Genomic DNA, 21,306 nt, shown 5'->3' with positions numbered 1-21,306 from the left:
CCAGTATTTCCTGAATGACTAGAGTTAGAGATCAATGCTCAAGTTGCATTTCCTCAAGATAGCATCTAGAATAGCCATGTCTGATTTGAAGCACAGATGTAAGATAGAAATCAGAATAATACAATTTCAAGATCCTCTCTCTCATGATCTGTGTTGTGTTATGTAGCATTGGAAAACAGATTTGATATTCCCAGCCTTTGCAAGGTATACAGCATACATTCCTATCCCTGATAGTTTGAGATACTAGACTTAGAAGTGTCCCAAAAAAGCACTACCAGAGCAAGAGGCCAGTGACAGTTTAAGACCGAATACACAGCAAGGCCTGGATAGTGGGCTAGTGTAATTTTCCTTCACTACCTTACACAGGTGTCAATCACTGCTCACAGTGTAAGTATTAGCATAAAAACTGCTAGTAGGTAGTCTACATTTTAATGGTATGGCAATTTCTGATGGCAGCAAAGACGTTATGCAGATATTAATCTTATCAGCTAAAAACCTAGGTGTTATGGCTTTTTTGTGACTAAAGCCCTGATTAAATTGTAGGTTCTTCACCTAAGAGTTAGTCCTTTTAGCTCAAGCAAGAGCAGTCTGTGCTACAATGATGAATATTTGGGGTTCAAACTATGCTGATGCATAAGTGGGGAATTATTACTGTCGTACATAATTTTAAATTTTCAAGTTGAGATTGGATGTTTCTCTAAAAGATCTGCTCTAGGAATTATTTCTAGGAGGTTCTGTTATTTTTGTTATATAAAAAGATCAGAATGGATGATCACAGTGGTCCCTTCCGGCCTAGGAACCTACAAAAATAAAAGCAGCAATTTTTAATACGCCATTGCAACAGAGTGTACTCCAGTACTTTGAAACCACCATGCCCATACAGACAAGTTTGTGTCAATCTGAATGAGCCTTTTGCTGGGTACAAACAAAGTTGAGCTAATCCTTCACAAAATACCAATGAACATCTGATATGAGAAACTGGGTGTAAATTATCAGCATGACAATTTTGGTATGTTTATAAAAATTACATTTTACACAAAGTGACATGTTCACACATGTTCATTTGTAGAAATAATTTGTTTTATAAAGCACCTTGTACAATCAATTTATCAAAACAATTTCCATAAAAAGGTATTAAATTTTTTTACCTCCCCCCACTGTGCCTCATAAAATTAATGTTTGCACAGCATTCTACACGCATTGTATAAATGACTGTTTGCTATTACCGTAGCACCTAGGAGCCCTCGTCATGGACCAAGACCCCACTGTTTTAGGAGCTGCACAGATAAAATTAAAAGACGGTCCCTACCCAAAAGAGATTACAATTTAAGTACAAGACAAGGAAAAAGGGGAGAGTACAAGAAAACAATGAGACCACATTGGTCACTAGGATAGGTGGCTTGTGTACTGAGAATACAGCCTAACTCAGGGGTAGGCAACCTATGGCATGCGTTCCAAAGGCAGCAAGCAAGCGGATTTTCATTGGCACTGACATTGACCGGGTCCTGGCCGCCAGTCCCAGGGGCTCTGCTGCTGGCTTTGGGTACCAGCCGCCAGCCCTGCTCAGTCTGCTGCCGGCTCCAGGTCCCGGCCACCAGTCCGGGGGGCTCTACTACCAGGCTGGGGCCCCAGCCACCAGTTCGGGGCTCTGCAGCCGCCTCCAGCTGTGGCCCACTGGCCCCAGCCTGGGGTAGTGGGGGGTGCAGACAGGGCAAGAAGGGGCACAGCTCAGCACCTCCACCTTAAATTGTTCCAGCGCCACTGTGCTGGGATATTTTTAAGTCCTGATTTGCTGCTTACATCACTATCATACCATGTGGAACAGCGCACTGCATTTGACGTTTAGATTAGAATGTACATGCAAGAACAGGAATCAGAATTTTCTGACAGATGTCAAGATTTCCAGCGATTTGGCCCAATGCTTTCTTTTCTAATTAAAGCTGAAAAGTTCAACAAAAGTGACTTGGATTTGTCTATATTTCAGTGGATGGGTGTTGAAAATTTTGAAATGCAGCTCATTTGGTTAAAAAGCTCAGAATTGTGGGCATCAAAGTTTGCAGATCTGAGGAATGTACTTGAAGCTACCAAGAGAGATCATGGGGCCTTTATTCTGACCTGCTGGACATCCCTACCAGTGAAATTTAACTGTTTGAAGAAAATTGCATTTGCAGTGCTTTCAGCACTTGGAACCACATACCTGTGTGAACAAGTATTTTCACACATGCAATCTGTCCTTCTCGGAGCCAGTTAACAACTGATCACTCAGAAACCTATGCACAGCTTAAAATATCAAAATATGTGCCAGATATTGGAAAACGCAGCAAGGAAAAGGAAGAGCAAGGATCACACTAAACTGATAAGATCTGCATTTTAATTTAATTTTAATGAAGCTTCTTAAAAATTTTAAGAACTTTATTTACTTTACATACCATAATAGTTTAGTTATATATCATAGACATAGAAAGAGACCTTCTAAAAACGTTAAAATGTATTAGTGGCATGCGAAACCTTAAATTAGAGTGAATAAATGAAGACTCAGCACACCACTTCTAAAAGGTTGCCGACTTCTGGCCTAACTGTTTTTAAGTTTTTTGTAGGGATCACAGCAAAGGAGAGTTGTAAGGAGGGCTTTGAAAGAAGATGAGTGGACTTTGCAGATGGCTATGGGGAGCTCCTCCCAAGCATAAGTTGACAGTCAGCATGGGAGAAAGCACAAAGATGCTTGTTGAAAAATTTAACAAATGGATGTGTTATAGGCCGATAGGAGGCTGAAGTTGACATTTCAACAGTGAATTAAAAAAAGGATACCTAGGATGAAGTAGGCCGTGAAGGAGCTTGGAAATGAAGACAGGCAGCTTGTTTATTGCAATACAGAATGGAGGGGTGCCAAGAGAGGTGACATGGTCAAAATGACAGGTAGGAGAATCTTTGCAGCAGCACTCTGAATAGATACGAGTAGAACAAAAATGCATTAAAAGTTACATGGTGCATTAAGACTATTACCTTCTGCTTTTGCTTTTGCAAAGCTGCTTCCAGTGATTCAAGCTGAAACTGTCTTTGCTGTCGTTCTTTTTTCAGCTTGTCTAGTTGACTTTCAAGCTCTTGAATCTTCTGAAGGGCCCTTGGGGAAAGGCCTTCTTTCCACTCCTCTACAACCCAGCTCATTTTATATCTGCTTTTTTCCTTAATACAAAGTGTATATCACTGAACCTGAAACACAAGGAGAACATTACTACAACTGATTTTTAAAAGGCTTAGGATTCAAATTTTTTATTTTTATTAGTTGAATGCAGTAAAGAATATGTATTTAAAAATTACTCCTCACTTTCATAATAATTCAGACAGGGCTAGAAAGAATTTTACTCTATGAAACTTGTAATGTTGGATCACATTCCGGCATCTTGAATCATGGTTAGCAATTTCTATCTGGAGCATAACTTCTAATTTGACTTTCTGCTTCCATAAGCAATATCCATACTAGAAACCTTATAAGATCTCCCATGCAGCTGCTCTGTGCAGACAGCAAAGAATTCTCCTGTCAGGATAATTAAAACACCCCCAATAAGCAGTAGCAGCTAGGTCAGTGGGAGTGTGTATCCCACCGACATAGCGTGGTCCACATCGGCACTTTTGTCGGTGAAACGTATCTTGGTCAGGGGTATGTTTTCCTCATATCCCTGACCAACAAAAGTTTTATTGACAAAAGTGCTAGTGCAGATATAGCCTTATTAAAATAAGTTGGAGAAAGGCAAGTGACTTCCATCTCTAACAGGGATAATTTTTACTCTACTGGTCCAACACTTGAGGCATTTCAGAAAGATGCCTCCTACTATGTTATTTTTATGATCACACGAAAACAGTTTGTTAAAGATCATTCCATTGATGTGTTGCTATCCATGCGAAACACTAACAAACACGTGTTCACTCTGAAAGCCTCGTTTTCTCTGCTGAGAAAAATTATACCTTCATTTTAGGTGTCTGCTGTGCTTTTCTCTTTACAAGTTTTACAATTTTCAGAAAGCAAAATAGCTGATTTTTCAAGCACTGTTTCTGCCAGCATGGGGCAAACACTCAAATGTAAACATGCATTCCACTGCTGCATATATTGACGCAACTGTAGGATGACCTGTTTCTTCATGCAGAACTGTATTTTGAGAGAGAGAGAGAAAGTGTACCAGTTATGAAGCACTGCAAATAATTGCCAGGAAATCAGATGAGAAGCTATTGTACTACCAAATGAAAACACACACTTGGGTCTGGTGTACACTAAAAAGTTAGGCTGATGTAAGCTGTCTTCTGTCGACCTAGTTGTGCATGTACAAAGGGACAGTTCTTTGTGTCCTCCTGAGACAGCACAGTGAAGAGTTTCTCAGTTAAAGTTTTAATCCTCTGCTGAAAGTTTGGGATGGAAGTCTTATTTCTTCCTCATGCTTTCCCATGCCAGTCAGTGATAACTTTGGCAGGCATCATTGCAGTACCCAGGCTAGGAACACATGGACAGCTCCAGAACACCAGCAGCAGCTGTGCTTTCTATTTGTTACCCTCAGGAGTGAGATCACCTAAAAATCACCACCACCTGTAGAAAATGGTGCCAGTATTCAATAGCATCACCATAAACTCAGTTTCATGCAACCGAGCAATTCCCTAACCAAAGTAAGCTGTAGTCATCATGCCTGTTGCACTGAGCGATGCCGTGCACAAGCACTCTAAATAAGTGTTAATAAGTACATCTTGTTTAAAACTTTAGGGGAGCATGGGAAGGGAGTTCTGAATTAGAACTTGAACTTTCCATTGTGATTACAGTAGAACCTCAGAGGTATAACACCTCAGGAATGGAGGTTGTTTGTAACTCTGAAATGTTTAATGCTGAACAAAATGTTATGCTTGTTCTTTCAGAAGTTTACAGCTGAACATTGACTAATACAGCTTTGAAATTTTATTATGCGGGATTAAAATGCTGCTTTCCTTTTTTTTTTTTAGTAGTTTACATTTAACACACTACTTAACTGTATTTGCCTTTTATTTTTGTCTCTGTTGCTGCCTGATTGTGAACTTCCAGTTTCAAATGAGGCGTGTGGTTGCCTGGTCAGTTCATAACTCTAAGATTCTATTGTATATCAACAATGGTACCTGTGTGTTTTATCTGAAGCTGCTGCTGTTGCAGCATTGAGAGGTTTCCCCTCCACACCCATAGAACACCTGAGTAGCTTATTTGTTAGTGTACAGAGTGACAGTTAATAGGATCAGTGACAGTGTAAAAATCATAAGTGTACAGCAAGCACTGCAAAATTAAGAAGTGCACTGATAGTGTAATATTTATAGATGTACAGCAAGCACCACATAATTCCCAACAGGCTCCAAAATAGCAGGACCAGATAGAGCACAGTACACAACGTATTACTATGGCTCACAGTTAAAGTGCTCTTTGAAAGTCTCCCTGATCCATACAGCTTCACTCTGAATGCTAAAAGCCTTTGTGTCTAGCTATGTCATAAACAGATAGCTAAGGGTTAATGTCTCTTTCACCTGAAACACCTGACCAGAGAACCAATCAGGAAACCGGATTTTTTCAACTTTGGATGGAGGGAACTGTGTGTCTGGGGTCTTTGTTTTCTGGCTGCCTGCTGTCTCTGAGCTTTGGAGAAGTAGTTCTGTTTTCTAATCTTCTGTTTCTAAGTGTAAGGACAAAGAGATCAGATAGTAAGTTATATGGTTTCTTCTCTTTGGTATTTGCATGAATATAAGTGCTGGAGTGCTTTGATTTGTATTCTTGTTGAATAAGGCTGTTTATTCAATATTCTTTTAAGCAATTAACCCTGTATTGTATCATCTTAATACAAAGAGACCATTTGTATTTTTTCTTTCTTTAAAGACCTGTTGGAGTTTTTCTTTACTTCAGGGAAATTGAGTGTGTACTCACCAGGGAATTGGTGGGAGGAAGAAATCAGGGGGGAGATCGGTGTGTGTGTTGAATTGGCTAGCCTGATTTTGCATTCCCTCTGGGTGAATAGGAAAGTCCTTTTTGTTCCAGGACCGGGAACGGAGAGGGGGAGTCACTCTGTTTGGATTCACAGAGCTTGTGTCTGTGTATCTCTCCAGGAGCACCTGGAGGGGGGGAGGGAAAAAGGATTATTTCCCTTTGTTGTGAGACTCAAGGGATTTGGGTCTTGGGGTCCCCAGGGAAGGTTTTTCAGTGGGACCAGAGTGCCCCAAAACACTCTAATTTTTTGGGTGGTGGCAGCAAGTACCAGGTCCAAGCTGGTGACTAAGCTTGGAGGTTTTCATGCTAACCCCCATATTTTGGACGCTAAGGTCCAGATATGGGACTAAGGTTATAACATGAGTGGCAGCCGGTGGGAGATAGACAGAATCCAGAAGCCAGTAGGAATATTATATTTTTCTTTTCTCTGCTAAGGGCTTTTTAGCAGAGAGAAACAGTTTGGTTTTAAAAGGGAACCAGAGAGAATTTTTTTTTTCTGCTCTCTCTGGCAGTTTGTGGCTTGCATGTTAAGCAAGAAGTCGTTAAAGACTATTAACAGTCTTTTGTCACACAATAGCACTCCCATTGAGAGTCATACCAGCACTATATGAATGCAAATAAAGTGGTTTTTCAGGTTTACTGAACATTGAAGATTAGCTAAAGGCACTGTTGCTAGGCAGACTTCAGGAGGCAACAGAGAACCTGCAGTTCAGAAGAGAAACACCGGAGGGCACCCCAACACAAGAAAACAGGAACCATGTCTACCAAGGCAAAAATTGAGGCCAAAGACCAATTCAGAGAAGCTGAACACAGGCGAGAGATGGAAAAACACAAACAGGAACTAGAAATAAAACAAAAAGAGATGGAGATGAAAGAAAAGGAAGAAAACATCAAACTGGCAGCCTTCCAAAGAGAACAGGCAGCCCAAGAGGCAGCACACAAGAAAACTAGAAGAAGAAGAGGTGGCCTACCGAAGGAAACAAGCAGAAGAAGAGTTGGCCCACAGAAGGAAGCACGAAGAAGAAGAGGCGGCCCACCGCCGAGACATGGAAAAACAACAAAAAGAAAATGAAGAGAAGGAAAAACAGAGAAAACATGAACTGGACTTGGCAAAAGCTGGGCTGCATGTGCCAGCCAACCCTAACAACCCGGCGCCAACTATTGCTCCACAGCACAGGAAATTTCCCACCTACAAGGCAGGTGATGACACCGAGGCCTTCTTGGAAAATTTTGAAAGAGCCTGTCTTGGGTACAGCATCCCCGAAGACCAGTACATGGTAGAATTAAGGCCACAGCTCAGTGGACCTTTAGCAGAGGTGGCAGCTGAAATGCCTAAGCAGCAAATGAATGACTATAAACTTTTTCAAACCAAGGCCAGATACAGGATGGGGATAACCCCAGATCATGCCCGTCGGCGCTTCAGAACCCAAAAGTGGAAACCAGAGGTGTCATTTCCCAAACACGCCTACTACATTGCAAAAAACTATGAGGCCTGGATAACAGGAAACAACATTCAAACCTTGGAAGAAAAGACGGTTACTCACCTTTGTAACTGTTGTTCTTCGAGATGTGTTGCTCACATCCATTCCAGTTAGGTGTGCGCGCCGCGCGTGCACGTTCGTCGGAAACTTTTTACCCTAGCAACTCCAGTGGGCCGGCAGGTCGCCCCCTGGAGTGGCGCCGCCATGGCGCCCAATATATATCCCTGCCGGCCCGCCCGCTCCTCAGTTCCTTCTTGCCGGCTACTCCGACAGTGGGGAAGGAGGGCGGGTGTGGAATGGATGTGAGCAACACATCTCGAAGAACAACAGTTACAAAGGTGAGTAACCGTCTTTTCTTCTTCGAGTGATTGCTCACATCCATTCCAGTTAGGTGACTCCCAAGCCATACCTAGGCGGTGGGGTCGGAGTGAGAAGTCGCGGCACGGAGCACTGCAGTTCCGAAGGCCGCATCCTCCCTTGACTGCTGGACCAGGGTGTAGTGGGAAGCAAAGGTGTGGACCGATGACCAGGTCGCTGCCCGACAGATTTCCTGGATGGGCACACGGGCGAGGAAAGCTAGCGACGACGCCTGCGCCCTGGTAGAATGCGCAGTCACACGGCCCGTAGGGACATGGGCCAAGTCATAACAGGTCCTGATACAGGACGTAACCCTAGAGGATACCCTCTGGGAGGAGATAGGAAGCCCTTTCATACGGTCCGCTACCGCCACGAAAAGCTGGGGGGATTTTCGGAAGGGTTTGGTCCTCTCTATGTAGAACGCGAGAGCCCTACGGACATCCAGCGAGTGGAGCTGCTGCTCCCTGCCTGAGGAGTGAGGTTTTGGGAAAAAAAAACCGGGAGGAAAATCTCTTGGTTGACGTGGAAGGCTGAGACCACCTTGGGCAGAAATGCAGGGTGTGGTCTCAGCTGCACTTTGTCTTTGTGGAAGACCGTATATGGGGGGTCTACCACAAGAGCTCGGAGTTCCGACACCCGTCTAGCTGAGGTGATAGCTACTAGAAAGGCAGCCTTCCAAGAGAGGTAGAGCAGGGAGCAAGTAGCTAATGGCTCAAAGGGGGGCCCCATGAGCCGGGACAACACCAGGTTAAGATCCCAGGTCGGAGCAGGGGGACGGACGTTAGGGAATAAACGTTCCAGCCCTTTAAGGAATCTCGACACCGTCGGGTGAGAAAAAACGGAGCGACCGTCCGCACCCGGGTGAAAGGTGGAGATAGCTGCTAGGTGGACTCGCAACGACGATAAGGCCAGACCTTGCCCTTTGAGGGACCAAACATAGTCTAAGATTTCGGTTACCGAAACTTCCATAGGGCGGAGATTTCTCTCTACGCACCAACAGGAGAAGCGTTTCCATTTTGCCGAATATGTGGCTCTTGTGGACGGTTTCCTGCTGCTCAAGAGCACCTCCCTCACAGGCGTGGAGCAGCGCAGCTCGGAATCAGTCAGCCACGCAGGAGCCACGCCGCCAGGTGCAGCGACTGTAGGTCTGGGTGACAGAGGGTCCCGTGGTCCTGGGTAATCAGGTCCGGATGAAGGGGCAGGGGAACTGGGTCGGCTACGGCCAAGTCCAGCAGCATGATGTACCAGTGCTGCCTGGGCCATGCCGGGGCCACCAGGATCACGAGAGCCTTGTCTCTGCGCACCTTCAGGAGGACCTTGTGGACCAGAGGGAACGGGGGAAACGCATAGTACAGGTGGGTCGACCACTGGATGAGGAAGGCATCCGCTATCGACCCCGGCTCCCTGCCCTGAAAGGAGCAGAACGCTTGGCACTTCCTGTTCCCCTTGGACGCGAAGAGGTCCACCCGGGGATAACCCCACCTCCGGAAAATGGAGAGAGCGACGTCCGGGCGAAGGAACCACTCGTGTGACAGGAAGGATCTGCTCAATCGATCCGCCAGCGTGTTCCGTACTCCAGGGAGGAAAGAAGCCCTGAGGTGAATGGAGTGGGCTACGCAAAAGTCCCAGAGTCGTATCGCCTCGTGGCACAGGGAGGAGGACCTGGTGCCGCCCTGCTTGTTGATATAGTACATGGTTGTCGTGTTGTCCGTGAACACGGCGACACAACGACCCTGAAGCTGATGACAGAACGCTTGACAAGCAAGGCGGACCGCTCTCAACTCCCGCATGTTGATGTGTAGCCTCACCTCCTCCTGAGACCACAGGCCCTGTGTCCGCAGGGTCCCTAGGTGGGCCCCCCAGCCTAGATCTGAGGCATCCGTCGTCAGGGATACCGAGGGCTGAGAGGGGTGGAAGGGAAGACCCGCACATAATACGGACTGGTCTAGCCACCAGCCGAGAGAATCTAAGACCTTCTGGGGGATTGTGATTAACATGTCTAACGGTTGTCTTGCCGGCCTGTAATGACTGATAAGCCACAGCTGGAGAGGCCTCATGCGGAGCCGAGCGTAGTCGGTCACAAAGGTGCAAGCCGCCATGTGGCCTAACAGGGTTAGACATGTCCTCACTGACATCAATGGGGCTGACCGCAAACGTTGAACGATCGCCACCATGATCTGGAACCGTTGCAGAGGCAGCAAGGCCCTGCCCACAGTGGCGTCCAGGACGGCCCCGATAAATTCCACCTTCTGAGTGGGCCTCAGGGTGGACTTGTCTGTGTTTATCAAGAGGCCCAGACTTGCAAACATGCCGGTGATCACGCGGACATGGCTGTTGACTTGTTGTTCCGACGTGCCCCGAATCAACCAGTCGTCCAGATAAGGGAACACGTGGACACGGTTGCGCCGAAGATGCGCCACGACAACTGCCATGCATTTTGTAAACACCCTCGGGGCTGTGGACAGGCCAAATGGGAGGACTGCAAATTGATAATGAAGAGCCCCCACAACGAAGCGGAGGAAGCGTCTGTGGCGTGGCCAAATGGCAATGTGGAAATACGCGTCCTGCATGTCGAGGGCGGCGTACCAGTCTCCCGGATCCAGGGATGGAATGATGGTCCCCAGGGATACCATGCGGAACTTCAACTTCACGAGGTATTTGTTGAGCTCTCGCAGGTCGAGGATAGGCCTGAGGCCCCCCTTGGCCTTGGGGATCAGAAAGTAGCGGGAATAAAACCCCTTGCCTTTCTCGCTTTCCGGAACCGCCTCTATAGCTCCTTTGCTGAGGAGCGTCTGCACCTCCTGCCGAAGGAATTGCTCGTGAGAGGGGTCCCTGAAGAGGGACGAGGAAGGAGGGCGGGAAGGAGGAAATGAAACAAACTGCAGGCGGTATCCCGTCTGCACCGTGCTTAAGACCCAGCGGTCCGATGTTATTTGGGACCACGCCGGGAGGAAAAACGAAAGGCGGTTGGAAAACGGGGGGGGGGGGGGGGAAGGATCCATAGGGGAAACTGTTACTGCGCCCTCGGGCGCACCTTCAAAATGAAGGCTTAGGTCCAGGCGGGGGTTTTGAGGAGCCTTGGTTCTGCCCCCCTTGGTTCCCCGAATGCCTGCGCCTTCCGTTCCTGCCGCGGCGCCTGTTAAGGTCCTGCCGCTGGCGGAACTGGGAAAACGGCCTGCGCTGTTGTTGTTGCTGCGACCTGAAGGGTCTACGCTGCGTCACGGGGGTGTGCATCCCGAGGGACCGCATAATAACCCGGTTGTCTTTCAGACTCTTGAGTCTGGGGTCTGTCTTGTCAGAGAACAAGCCCTGGCCTTCGAAAGGAAGGTCCTGTATAGTATGCTGGAGCTCCGGTGGAAGGCCGGAAACCTGCAGCCAGGAGATGCGACGCATCGTAACTCCTGACGCGAGGGTACGGGCAGCCGAGTCCGCAGCGTCCAAGGAGGCTTGCAAGGACGTGCGTGCGACCTTCTTGCCTTCGTCCAAGATGGCCGCAAACTCTTGGCGAGCATCCTGTGGCAGCAGCTCCTTGAATTTGTCCACTGCCACCCAGGAATTAAAGGCATATCTGCTCAGCAGGGCCTGCTGGTTGGAGACCCTGAGCTGCAGCGCCCCAGCCGAATACACCTTACGGCCAAGGAGGTCCATCCGCCTGGCTTCTCTGGATTTAGGGGCTGGGGCCTCCTGGCCATGACGCTCCCTATCGTTCACTGATTGCACCACCAGTGAACCCGGAGTCGGGTGTACATGGAGATATTCGTATCCCCTAGAAGGGGCCATGTACTTCCTCTCGACGCCTTTCGCTGTCGGAGGGATGGAGGCCGGGGACTGCCAGATGGTGTTGGCGTTGGCCTGGATGGTCCGTATGAAGGGCAGGGCGACCCTGGTGGGAGCATCAGAAGAGAGGATGGTTACAATTGGATCCTCTATCTCCGAGACCTCCTCTGCCTGCAGACTCAGATTTTGAGCCAATCGCCTGAGGAGGTCTTGGTGCGCCCTGAGATCCAGCGGGGGGGGACTGTTGGAGGAGGTACCCGCCACCGCCTCATCCGGGGAGGAGGATGAGGAGACCCCAGGCACGAGAGTGTCTAACTGAGGGTCTTCCTCAGCCCTCGCCTCTGCCCCAGGAGCCACAGCGGAGTCTTGCTGCTTGGACCCTTCCTCCCCTTCCGGGGAGGGAGGGGGGCGAGACAACGAGGCTTCAGGAGCCCTACGCTCCGCAGTCGCCGGCCTAGCAGGGAGCTGCTGGGGGCCCTGGGCCTGATGGTATGCCCAGGGTGTCCAGAATCCCCACTGTTGTGGGCCTTGGTCCTGCAGCGGCGGATCACCGAACAGCGCCGTCTGCCGGTCGGTGCCCAGCGCATACCCGCTGTCCGTCTGGGAGGATACGGACGGCTGTCTAGAGGGCCATGGTGGGGCCGACCCTTGGTAAGGGTCTGCGCGGGTCGGCACGGAGGATCGTCTCGGTGCCGGGAGTCATATCGGTGCCGGGATCGGGATCGGGTTCTGTCGCGGTGCCGGGATCCTGATCGGTACCGGGCGCCGCTTCGGTGCCGGGACCTGCCACCGGCTCGGTGCCGGGAGGTCGACCGAGACCTGCCACCGGCTCGGTGCCGGGAGGTCGATCGAGACCGGGACCTGCCACCGGCTCGGTGCCGGGAGGTCGACCGGTGCGGCGAGTAGCGTGGACTAGAGATGAACGATAGAGAACTAGGAGAGCTAGGGACGTGGAGCACAGCTATGCCGCGCTCCACAGTTCCAACGACCGACACGGCAGTAAGAAGGAACTGAGGAGCGGGCGGGCCGGCAGGGATATATATTGGGCGCCATGGCGGCGCCACTCCAGGGGGCGACCTGCCGGCCCACTGGAGTTGCTAGGGTAAAAAGTTTCCGACGAACGTGCACGCGCGGCGCGCACACCTAACTGGAATGGATGTGAGCAATCACTCAAAGAAAAACTGAACCTCCTCATACAAATGGAGCAGTTCTTGGATGGTGTTCCTGAAGACATCACACGGTACATACAAGATGGAAATCCCAAAGATATCGCTGAGGCAGGGGAGATTGGAGCCAAATGGATGGAACTGGCAGAAAGCAAGAAAGCTACTGTCAAGGGGAACGATTACCCCAGGGGGCACACAGACCATAAACCCTACAACCGAGGACAGCCAAAGACCCCACATACCACCCAAGTAAAGCCACCAACACCCTACTCTTCCACCTCACCAGTCTCCAGTAACTCACCTCGGCCCAGTGACCCATCAGATGGAAGATGTTTTAAGTGTAATGAACTGGGACATATCAAGGCCAACTGTCCCAAGAACACCATGCGTGTGCAATTCATTACACCACCATCACACCAAACATCCCCAGGCCCGGATGCCTCTCAAATACCCTTTGAGCGAAGGGAAAATTTGAGAGTGGGCGGAAAGAAGGTTACTGCGTGGAGAGACACGGGGGCACAAGTGTCAGCTATCCACCAATCCTTCGTTGACCCCAAATTCATCAACCCAAAGGCCAAAGTTACAATTTACCCTTTCATGTCACAAGCTGTAGACTTGCCTACAGCTGAACTGCCTGTCCAGTACAAAGGCTGGTCAGGAATGTGGACTTTTGCCATCTATGACAATTATCCTATCCCCATGCTACTGGGGGAAGACTTGGCCAACCAGGTGAGGCGGGCCAAGAGAGTGGGAATGGTTACATGTAGCCAAACCAGGCAAGCTTCCAGACCCATTCCTGTTCCTGAGCCGTCCACAGAGGCCCCGTCTGTGTTACCAGAGACCCAGATAGAGGTAGTGGACCCGGATTCCATGCCTACCACTGAAACAGCCACAGCATCTCCAGTCCCAGGCCCGGAACTGGAACAGCAACCAGCACCAGCAAGTGCAACCATATCTTCAAACTCAACGCCAGAGGACGCCAGCGAGCCAGAACTGGCAGAAACAACAGACAGCCATACCCAAAAGGCTCAGCCAGAGCCTGAAATACCCTCAGGTGCACCAGCGGGGAGCGGTTCACCAGCAACGGAAACAACCCCATCACCTACATCGCTTCCAGAGGGACCAAGCCCAAGTCCACAGTCTGAGGAAGAACTGGTGACCCCAGCCTCAAGGGAACAGTTCCAGGCTGAGCAGGAAGCAGATGACAGCCTTCAGAAAGCTTGGGCGGCGGCACGGAGCACCCCACCGCCTCTCAGCTCTTCTAATCGATCCCGGTTTGTTATAGACCAAGGACTTTTATACAAGGAAATTCTTTCTGGTGGACACCGGGCAGAATGGCAGCCGCAAAAACAGTTGGTGGTTCCAACTAAGTACCGGGTGAAGCTCTTAAGCTTAGCCCATGATCATCCCAGTGGCCATGCTGGGGTGAACAGAACCAAGGACCGGTTGGGGAAGTCCTTCCACTGGGAGGGGATGGGCAAGGATGTTGCCAAGTATGTCCGGTCTTGTGAGGTATGCCAAAGAGTGGGTAAGCCTCAAGACCAGGTCAAGGCCCCTCTCCAGCCACTCCCCATAATTGAGGTCCCATTTCAGCGAGTAGCTGTGGATATTCTGGGCCCTTTCCCAAAAAAGACGCCCAGAGGAAAGCAGTACGTACTGACTTTAGTGGACTTTGCTACCCGATGGCCAGAAGCAGTAGCTCTAGGCAACACCAGGGCTAACACTGTGTGCCTGGCCCTAACAGACATCTTTGCCAGGGTAGGTTGGCCCTCTGACATCCTTACAGATTCAGGGTCTAATTTCCTGGCAGGGACCATGGAAAAACTGTGGGAAACTCATGGGGTGAATCACTTGGTTGCCACCCCGTACCACCATCAAACCAATGGCCTGGTGGAAAGATTCAATGGAACTTTGGGGGCCATGATACGAAAATTCATCAACGAATTCTCCAATAATTGGGACCTAGTGTTGCAGCAGTTGCTGTTTGCCTACAGGGCTGTACCACATCCCAGTTTAGGGTTTTCACCGTTTGAACTTGTGTATGGTCACGAGGTTAAGGGGCCATTACAGTTGGTGAAGCAGCAATGGGAGGGGTTTACGCCTTCTCCAGGAACTAACATTCTGGACTTTGTAAGCAACCTACAAAGCACCCTCCGACATTCTTTAGCCCTTGCTAGAGAGAACCTAAAGAATGCTCAGGAAGAGCAAAAGGCCTGGTATGACAGACATGCCAGAGAACGTTCTTTCAGGGTAGGAGACCAGGTTATGGTCTTGAAGGCGCAACAGGCCCATAAGATGGAAGCATCATGGGAAGGGCCATTCACGGTCCAAGAGCGGCTATTCAAACTCAATCAGCCACTCCAGCACCATCCTAGTAGCAACTTTCCCCTCTGTGCTTCATGGATATTATGCAAGACACAGCCGTCAGCTAAATCACTAGGACTGACCCCCTCCCACACACGCACACCGAGATCCAATCTTGTGATTACCCAGCACCAGCACCCCTTCTATCTACCAAAACCCATTCAACTGTCATTCTGCACATGCTGACCTAGTAGCTGAATCTTTCCTGGATGCTGTCCAGGTGGATGGCTTCATGAGCCAAGGGAGCAAGGGGTAGGTTGGGTCCCCCCCAATATCACTACTCACATTTCAATATTGCCAATAGTAATCTGCCAGTCAAGAAAGTCCCTGATCGTAATTTTCAACAGTCCTGTGTTCTTAACAATGCAAGCATCATGTATCTTCCCTGACCAGGCAACACTGATGTTGGTGAAGCATTTCTGATGACCCACCAATGCTTGCACAACCATACAAAGGTAGCCCTTTCTGTTGATATACTCTGTGGCAAGGATATGCGTGCCATCTATCATCCCACCATAGATTGGGAACCCCACTGCTGCAAATCCATCCACTACGTCCTGCACATTGCCAAAAGTCATAGTCCAGCACAGGAGATGACAAATGGCCCTCTATACTTACATGACAAGGGTCTCAACAATGGATTTTCCGACTCCAAAATGATTTCCCACTGGCCAACAACAATCCAGTGTTACAAGTTTCCACAGCACAATCACCACTCATTTCTCCACTGTCAGTACAGCTCTAATTTTGGTCTCCTTGCACTGGAGGGCTGAGATGAGCTCAGCCCATAGATCCAGCAATGTGGCCTTGCACATCCAAAAGTTCTGCAGCCACTGCTAGTCATCCCAAACCTGAATTACAATACAATCTCACCAGTTAATGTTCATTTCTCAGCCTCAGAACCAGTGTTCCATAAACACCACCAACCACCTTAAATTGGTTCTCACTATGCCCCACAGCAATCTGTCCTCCAAGAAAGTCATGTTCCACACTGATTCGATTCTTCTTATGGCTCTGGAAATACTGGAAGATTGTGCATCCTGTGCTTGCAATGCTTATGACAATACTGCAGAGCTGTGCAGGTTCCATGATTCTGTCAGAGATAGCAGACAGTGAGGAGGATCATGCAAGTTTGCAGAATCTTTAAAAAGACACTGAAATTATAGGATAGAGCAGCAGTCCCCAAACTTTTGAGGGCTGCACACCCTGCCCCCCAATCCTCCCAGAGCTGGGGCCAGGCATGGAGCTGCAGCTCTGATTTGGGGGGGGTGGGGAGAGGGGATGTGTACAGGGGTAAGGTGGCTGAGGCTGGGGCTGCAGCTAGAGGGCAGGGTCTGGTGCCAGAAGCAGTGCCACGGCCAGGGGCAGAGGCTGGGGGTGAGAGTGGAGTCACAGCTAAGCTGCGGTGTGGGGCCGGCAGACAAGCCCACAAGACTCATACCCTTGAGGTGAGAAGCCATTCCAAGAGGCAAGCAACAGAGAGAAGTCTTAAGCAATGCCTCAGGGCTGGGGTTACATGTGTTATAAAACCCTAGCAAAGACATGCCCTAGATTAGCTGTCTCCTCAGCTCTACCAGTGAGCCTTATCCCAGAACATCCAGACATTCTGGGAGGGTTTCCATGAAGATCTAAAGTGAAATCCTCAACAATTTAATAAACCGCACCCTGACCCTAAGCATACAAACTTGTAAAGACTCTGGACAAGTTATCCAAGGTGGCAGCAGAAAAAAAAAAGGTTAACATCCTATCAGCAGGCCAAAATGCTCACCATTTGCTGCAAATAAAGAAGTTTCCTTACAACAGTTGACAGCAGTCACAAGAAAACACAGTGCAACAGGCATCAGAAAATGCTAAACAAAGAGATCTGCACACAAACAAACAGTTTTTCAAGCAGGAGTGTACACAAGGGGGCTTGAGAAACAGTGACCTGCTGGCACTTGCTATGGAGTGTCTGCTGCAAATCTGCTCTTACTGGCCAGTGCCCCGTGCAGGCTGGCCCAGCACAGCACAGCACAGCACACTCCCTGTAAGCACAGGTGGCCCGCTATGGGCCACATTTACACACACAGCTGAAGCCAGGGCTGCAGAGGGTGTCTCAGGGAGATTGATTTATACACAGCTGGTGCTTGGCAGAGCCAAGCTGATGCTGGGCAAACACCCCACCCCTTGTCTTCAGGGACAAAGCCTAAAGCATAGCCCAGAGACAGAGGGAGGGGTAGGAAGTTACCTCTGAGCACCTGGGGAGAACAGGCCAGAGACCTAGCGGTGCCCACAGGTGAGCAGCCAGAGCCACATTGGGTGACCCAGACAGGAGGAGAAGGGCCAGGCTGAGGCGCCCACCAGCCCTGCTGCCTGCATGGGGACCAGTGCCTTCACCCCTCCCCCCACGCTCCCGTCCCTCTCCCAACCCCAACAGGAGACAGCGCCTGTCTCCCCTCCCCACCCCACAGTCACTGCAGCGCCTGGGGCTGCTGGGTCCCTGACTCCACTCCCTTCCCCAGCACTGAGGTTCGAAAAGCTGCCGCCACATGGTCAGATAGGGGTGCGGAGCACATTTCATTAGGGTGTGCACCCAGGGAGCCCTGCCCTAGCCCCGCCCCCATCCACTCCCTCCTCCTTCCCCCTCCCCTGAATCCCCAACCCCCCCACTCCTTGTCCTGACTACCCCCTCCTGGGACCCCACCCCCATCTAAGCCTCCCTGCTCCTTGCCCCGACTGCCTCCATAGGACCCTAACCCCTACCTGTCCCCTGGCTGCCCCAACCCTTATCCACACCCCTGCTCCCAGCCAGACCCCCAGGACTCCCATGCCTATCCAGCTGCTCCCCTCCCCCTGACAGGACCCCCCCCAAACTCCCGACCCATACAACCCCCCCCGCCTGCCCCAACCCCTCTCCACACCCCTGGCTCCTGACAGGCCAGCCCCAGAACTCCCAACTTATCCACACACCCCCCAGCTCCTTGTCACCGGACCACCCCCTCCAGAGGACCCCCCCCATTGCTCCCCTCCGGCCTCTCCTTGCTCCCTGTCCCCTATCCACCCCCCGCCCCGACAGATCCCGGGACTTCCATGCCCCATCCAACCCCCCCGCTCTCTGACTGCCCCCCCCGAGACCCCCTGCCTCTAACCACCACCTCCATGCTGCTCCCTGTCCCCTGACGCGCGGCAGGGCTCCAGGGAAGGGAGCAGCGACTTCCCGCGCCGGGAGAGTGGGGCCATTGTCCCTCCCCGCCTCACACTCACCGCAGCGCCCGGGGCTGCCGGCTTCCAGCTCCAGCTCCCTTCCCCAGCGCTGAGGTTCGAAAGACCACCGCCGCACGGTCAGTTACATACATACATACACACACACCAGGATAGCGCTGATTGGTCACTAGCGCAGCCACTCACGAACCAGCCCTCCCCGTTGGACCAATGGGCTCAAACCGCAGCGCCGAACTCCTTCGATTGGTGCGTTCGGAATTATTCAAACTCCATTGGCTGTTGTGGGAGGAGGGTGGCGTGTGATTGGCTCCGATGCTGCCCGCAGGCTGTAGACACAAATGAAAAAGCAGCAGTAGTAGCAATGGAAAGGGGAGTTACTGGTTTATTAGGGAGGTTCGGAAGCAACACGTCACCCAGTGTGGCTAATAGGATGGTAGATCGCTCAGCGAAGCAGCGCTGTGTTCTGTGGGGCGGCAGGCAGAGGAAAGGCAGCATGGAAATGTTATGGTACCGGGTAGTGAGCGATGCGTCTATTCTAACTGTGCACATTCCTCCCCCACTTCACACCACACAACCAGGGTTAATCCTGCAGTTGGACTCCTACTTATCTCAATGAGACTCTTGCATAAAGATCAGCTACCTAGCATGGTGCCTACAAAGCCTGCTGATCTTGGCTAGACAGGTGACAAGCTGTGCCTATTCCTTTCCTTACGTCTTTTCTTCCTCTAATGCCTGTTTAATGGGGGGGAAAACACATCCCCACAATACAAGTTACTAAGAAAGCTGTGCTGACTCTTCACTATACTTTACATCAGGGGTCTCAAACTCAAATGACTACGAGGGCCACGTGAGGACTAGTACATTGGGCCAAGCACTGCATTTACTGACACCCCCACCTTGCCACCCTTGGTCCCACCCCTTCCCTGCCTCTTCCCATGCCTTCCCTGCTCCCATTCCAACCCCTTCCCAGCAATGCCCATCCCAACTCCACTCCCTCACCGCCCCCAGGGAGTGCAGGAGGGCTGTGCAGTGTGGTGGGGGCTCAGGGCAGGGAGCTGGGGTGAGGGGTATGGAGGGATGAGGGGTGCGGGGAGGGCTCAGGGCAGGGGGTTGGTGTGTGGTGGGTTCTGGGAAGGGGTGCAGGGTGCAGCAGGGGGCTCAGGGCAAGGGGTCAGGGTGAGCTGAGCTGAAAAAGGCACACACACTGGAATAAGAGCATCTACAGCGTGTTGTACAGCTATAACAATATTTGTTTACATTCACACCTTAGGCTACACTGAAAACATTTCCTGTGTTGACAAAGCCTAATACTTTGCATTTGTATAGCACTTTTCTCAAAAGCACTTTACAAAAGTGAATAAATGTTATCTGTCTTTTACAGATGTGGAATCTGAGTCATAGACGCCTTGTTTACACTGGCGCACTCTGCATTCATCAGCAGCTAGGTCAGCTGCACTGATGTTAACAGTTTAAGTGCTAGTGCAATGGGTCTCAAACTTTTTTACTGGTGACCCCTTTCGCATTGCAAGCCTCTGAGTGCAACCCCCCCCCAATAAATTAAACACACTTTTTAATATATTTAACACCATTATAAATGCTGGAGGCAAGCAGGGTTTGGGGTGGAGGTTGACAGCTTACGACCCCCCCCATATAATGACCTCACGACCCCCTGAGGGGTCCCGACCCCCAGTCTGAGAACCCCTATGCTAGCGTAATCTCCCTCTGCAGCAGGAACCACATCTTTCTCTGTTTGTGCAGTGCAGGGGCAGGCAAACTTTTTGGCCTGAGGGCCACATCGGGTTTCGGAAATTGTATGGAGGGCCAGTTAGGGGAGGCTGTGCCTCCCCAAATGGCCAGGCATGTCCTGGCCCCGCCCCCTATCCACCGCCCCCCGCTTCTCACCCCCTGACACTCCCCTTGGACTCTTACCCTATCCAACCCCCCCCCGTTCCCTGATGACCCCCCTGGGACTCCTGCCCCATCCACTCCCTGTCCCCTGACAGCCCCCAGAACCCCTGCCTCTGACTTCCCCCCTGCCACCCCATCCAACCTCTCCTCTCATTCCTGATTGATCCCCCGGGACCCCTGCCCCCATTCAAGCCCTGTTGCCCACTCTCTTCACTGCCCCAACCCCTATCTGCACCCCCACCCCCTGACCACCACCCTGAACTTCCCTGCCCTCTATCCAACCCCCCCTTCTCCCTGCCCCCTTACCGCACTGTCTGGAGTGCCGGTGGCTGGCAGCAGTACAGCCGCGCTGCCTGGCTGGCACCAGCCATGCCACCGTGCAGCACAGAGAACTGGGTCAGGCTGGGCTCTGCAGCTGCGCTGCCCCAGGAGCTTGCAGCCCCACTGCCCAGAGCATTGTGCCCGTGGCAGGTGAGCTGAGGCTGTAGGGGAGAGGGTACAGCGGGGGGAGGGGCCAGGGGCTAGCCTCCTGGGCCAGGAGTTCAGGGGTCAGGCAGGAGGGTCCCGCGGGCAGGATGTGGTCCACAGGCCGTAGTTTGCCCACCTCTGGTTTAGTACATCAGGGGGCTGATCCTCTTTGAGGCCTCTGGGAGCTACCTTAATCAATGATGATAGACAGAAACAAACTGTTTCTAACACTGTATCCAAAAGACTTGGTTCAAGAAAAGGTCAACCATAAGTCTCAGAAATGGTTCTGAACATGACTAGGTCCAGTGTGCACTTGCAGTTAAATAATTCTGAATCCTGATTTGTTTGCACCCTTTGGATGCATCTCAGTCAGCAAATTTCTCACCTAGTATTCCCAAACAGCACTGGTGCTAACACTAATGGAGGTATTAATATAGACTGTGTGCGCACATTAAGTAGTAAAAATGTGCACATCTGTTATATTGTAGTATTTAGTTCAGTCCTAGCACCATTGAGAACAACCTACTGGACAGCATTAGTAAAATTTCCTAGCACAATAGAACCCCAGCGTTACAAACACCAGAGTTACAAACTGACTGACAAC

General features: G+C 50.7%; 1 protein-coding gene across 6 annotated transcripts in view; it reads right to left on the bottom strand.

Moving 5' to 3' along the window:
* CENPF (centromere protein F) overlaps positions 1–18,468 on the bottom strand; it is a 117,029-nt gene extending 98,561 nt beyond the window's left edge. For 4 of the 6 annotated variants that reach the window (XM_030557524.1, XM_030557528.1, XM_030557527.1 and 1 more), the window contains exons 1-2: positions 18,369–18,468; positions 3,004–3,210 (exon numbers count right to left, since the gene is read on the bottom strand). In XM_030557524.1, the coding sequence (XP_030413384.1) occupies positions 3,004–3,165 (162 nt within the window). In that variant the 5' untranslated portion in view covers positions 3,166–3,210; positions 18,369–18,468. Of the gene's footprint in view, positions 1–3,003; positions 3,211–3,963; positions 4,145–5,526; positions 5,547–18,368 lie in introns of those variants that run through there. The other 2 variants (XM_030557525.1, XM_030557526.1) reach the window with 2 other exon arrangements.
* Positions 18,469–21,306: the final 2,838 nt, after the last annotated feature.

Source organism: Gopherus evgoodei, chromosome 3 (assembly GCF_007399415.2).
Source record: "Gopherus evgoodei ecotype Sinaloan lineage chromosome 3, rGopEvg1_v1.p, whole genome shotgun sequence".
Taxonomy (NCBI): domain Eukaryota; kingdom Metazoa; phylum Chordata; order Testudines; family Testudinidae; genus Gopherus; species Gopherus evgoodei.
This window is presented reverse-complemented; position numbering and strand designations above follow the sequence as displayed.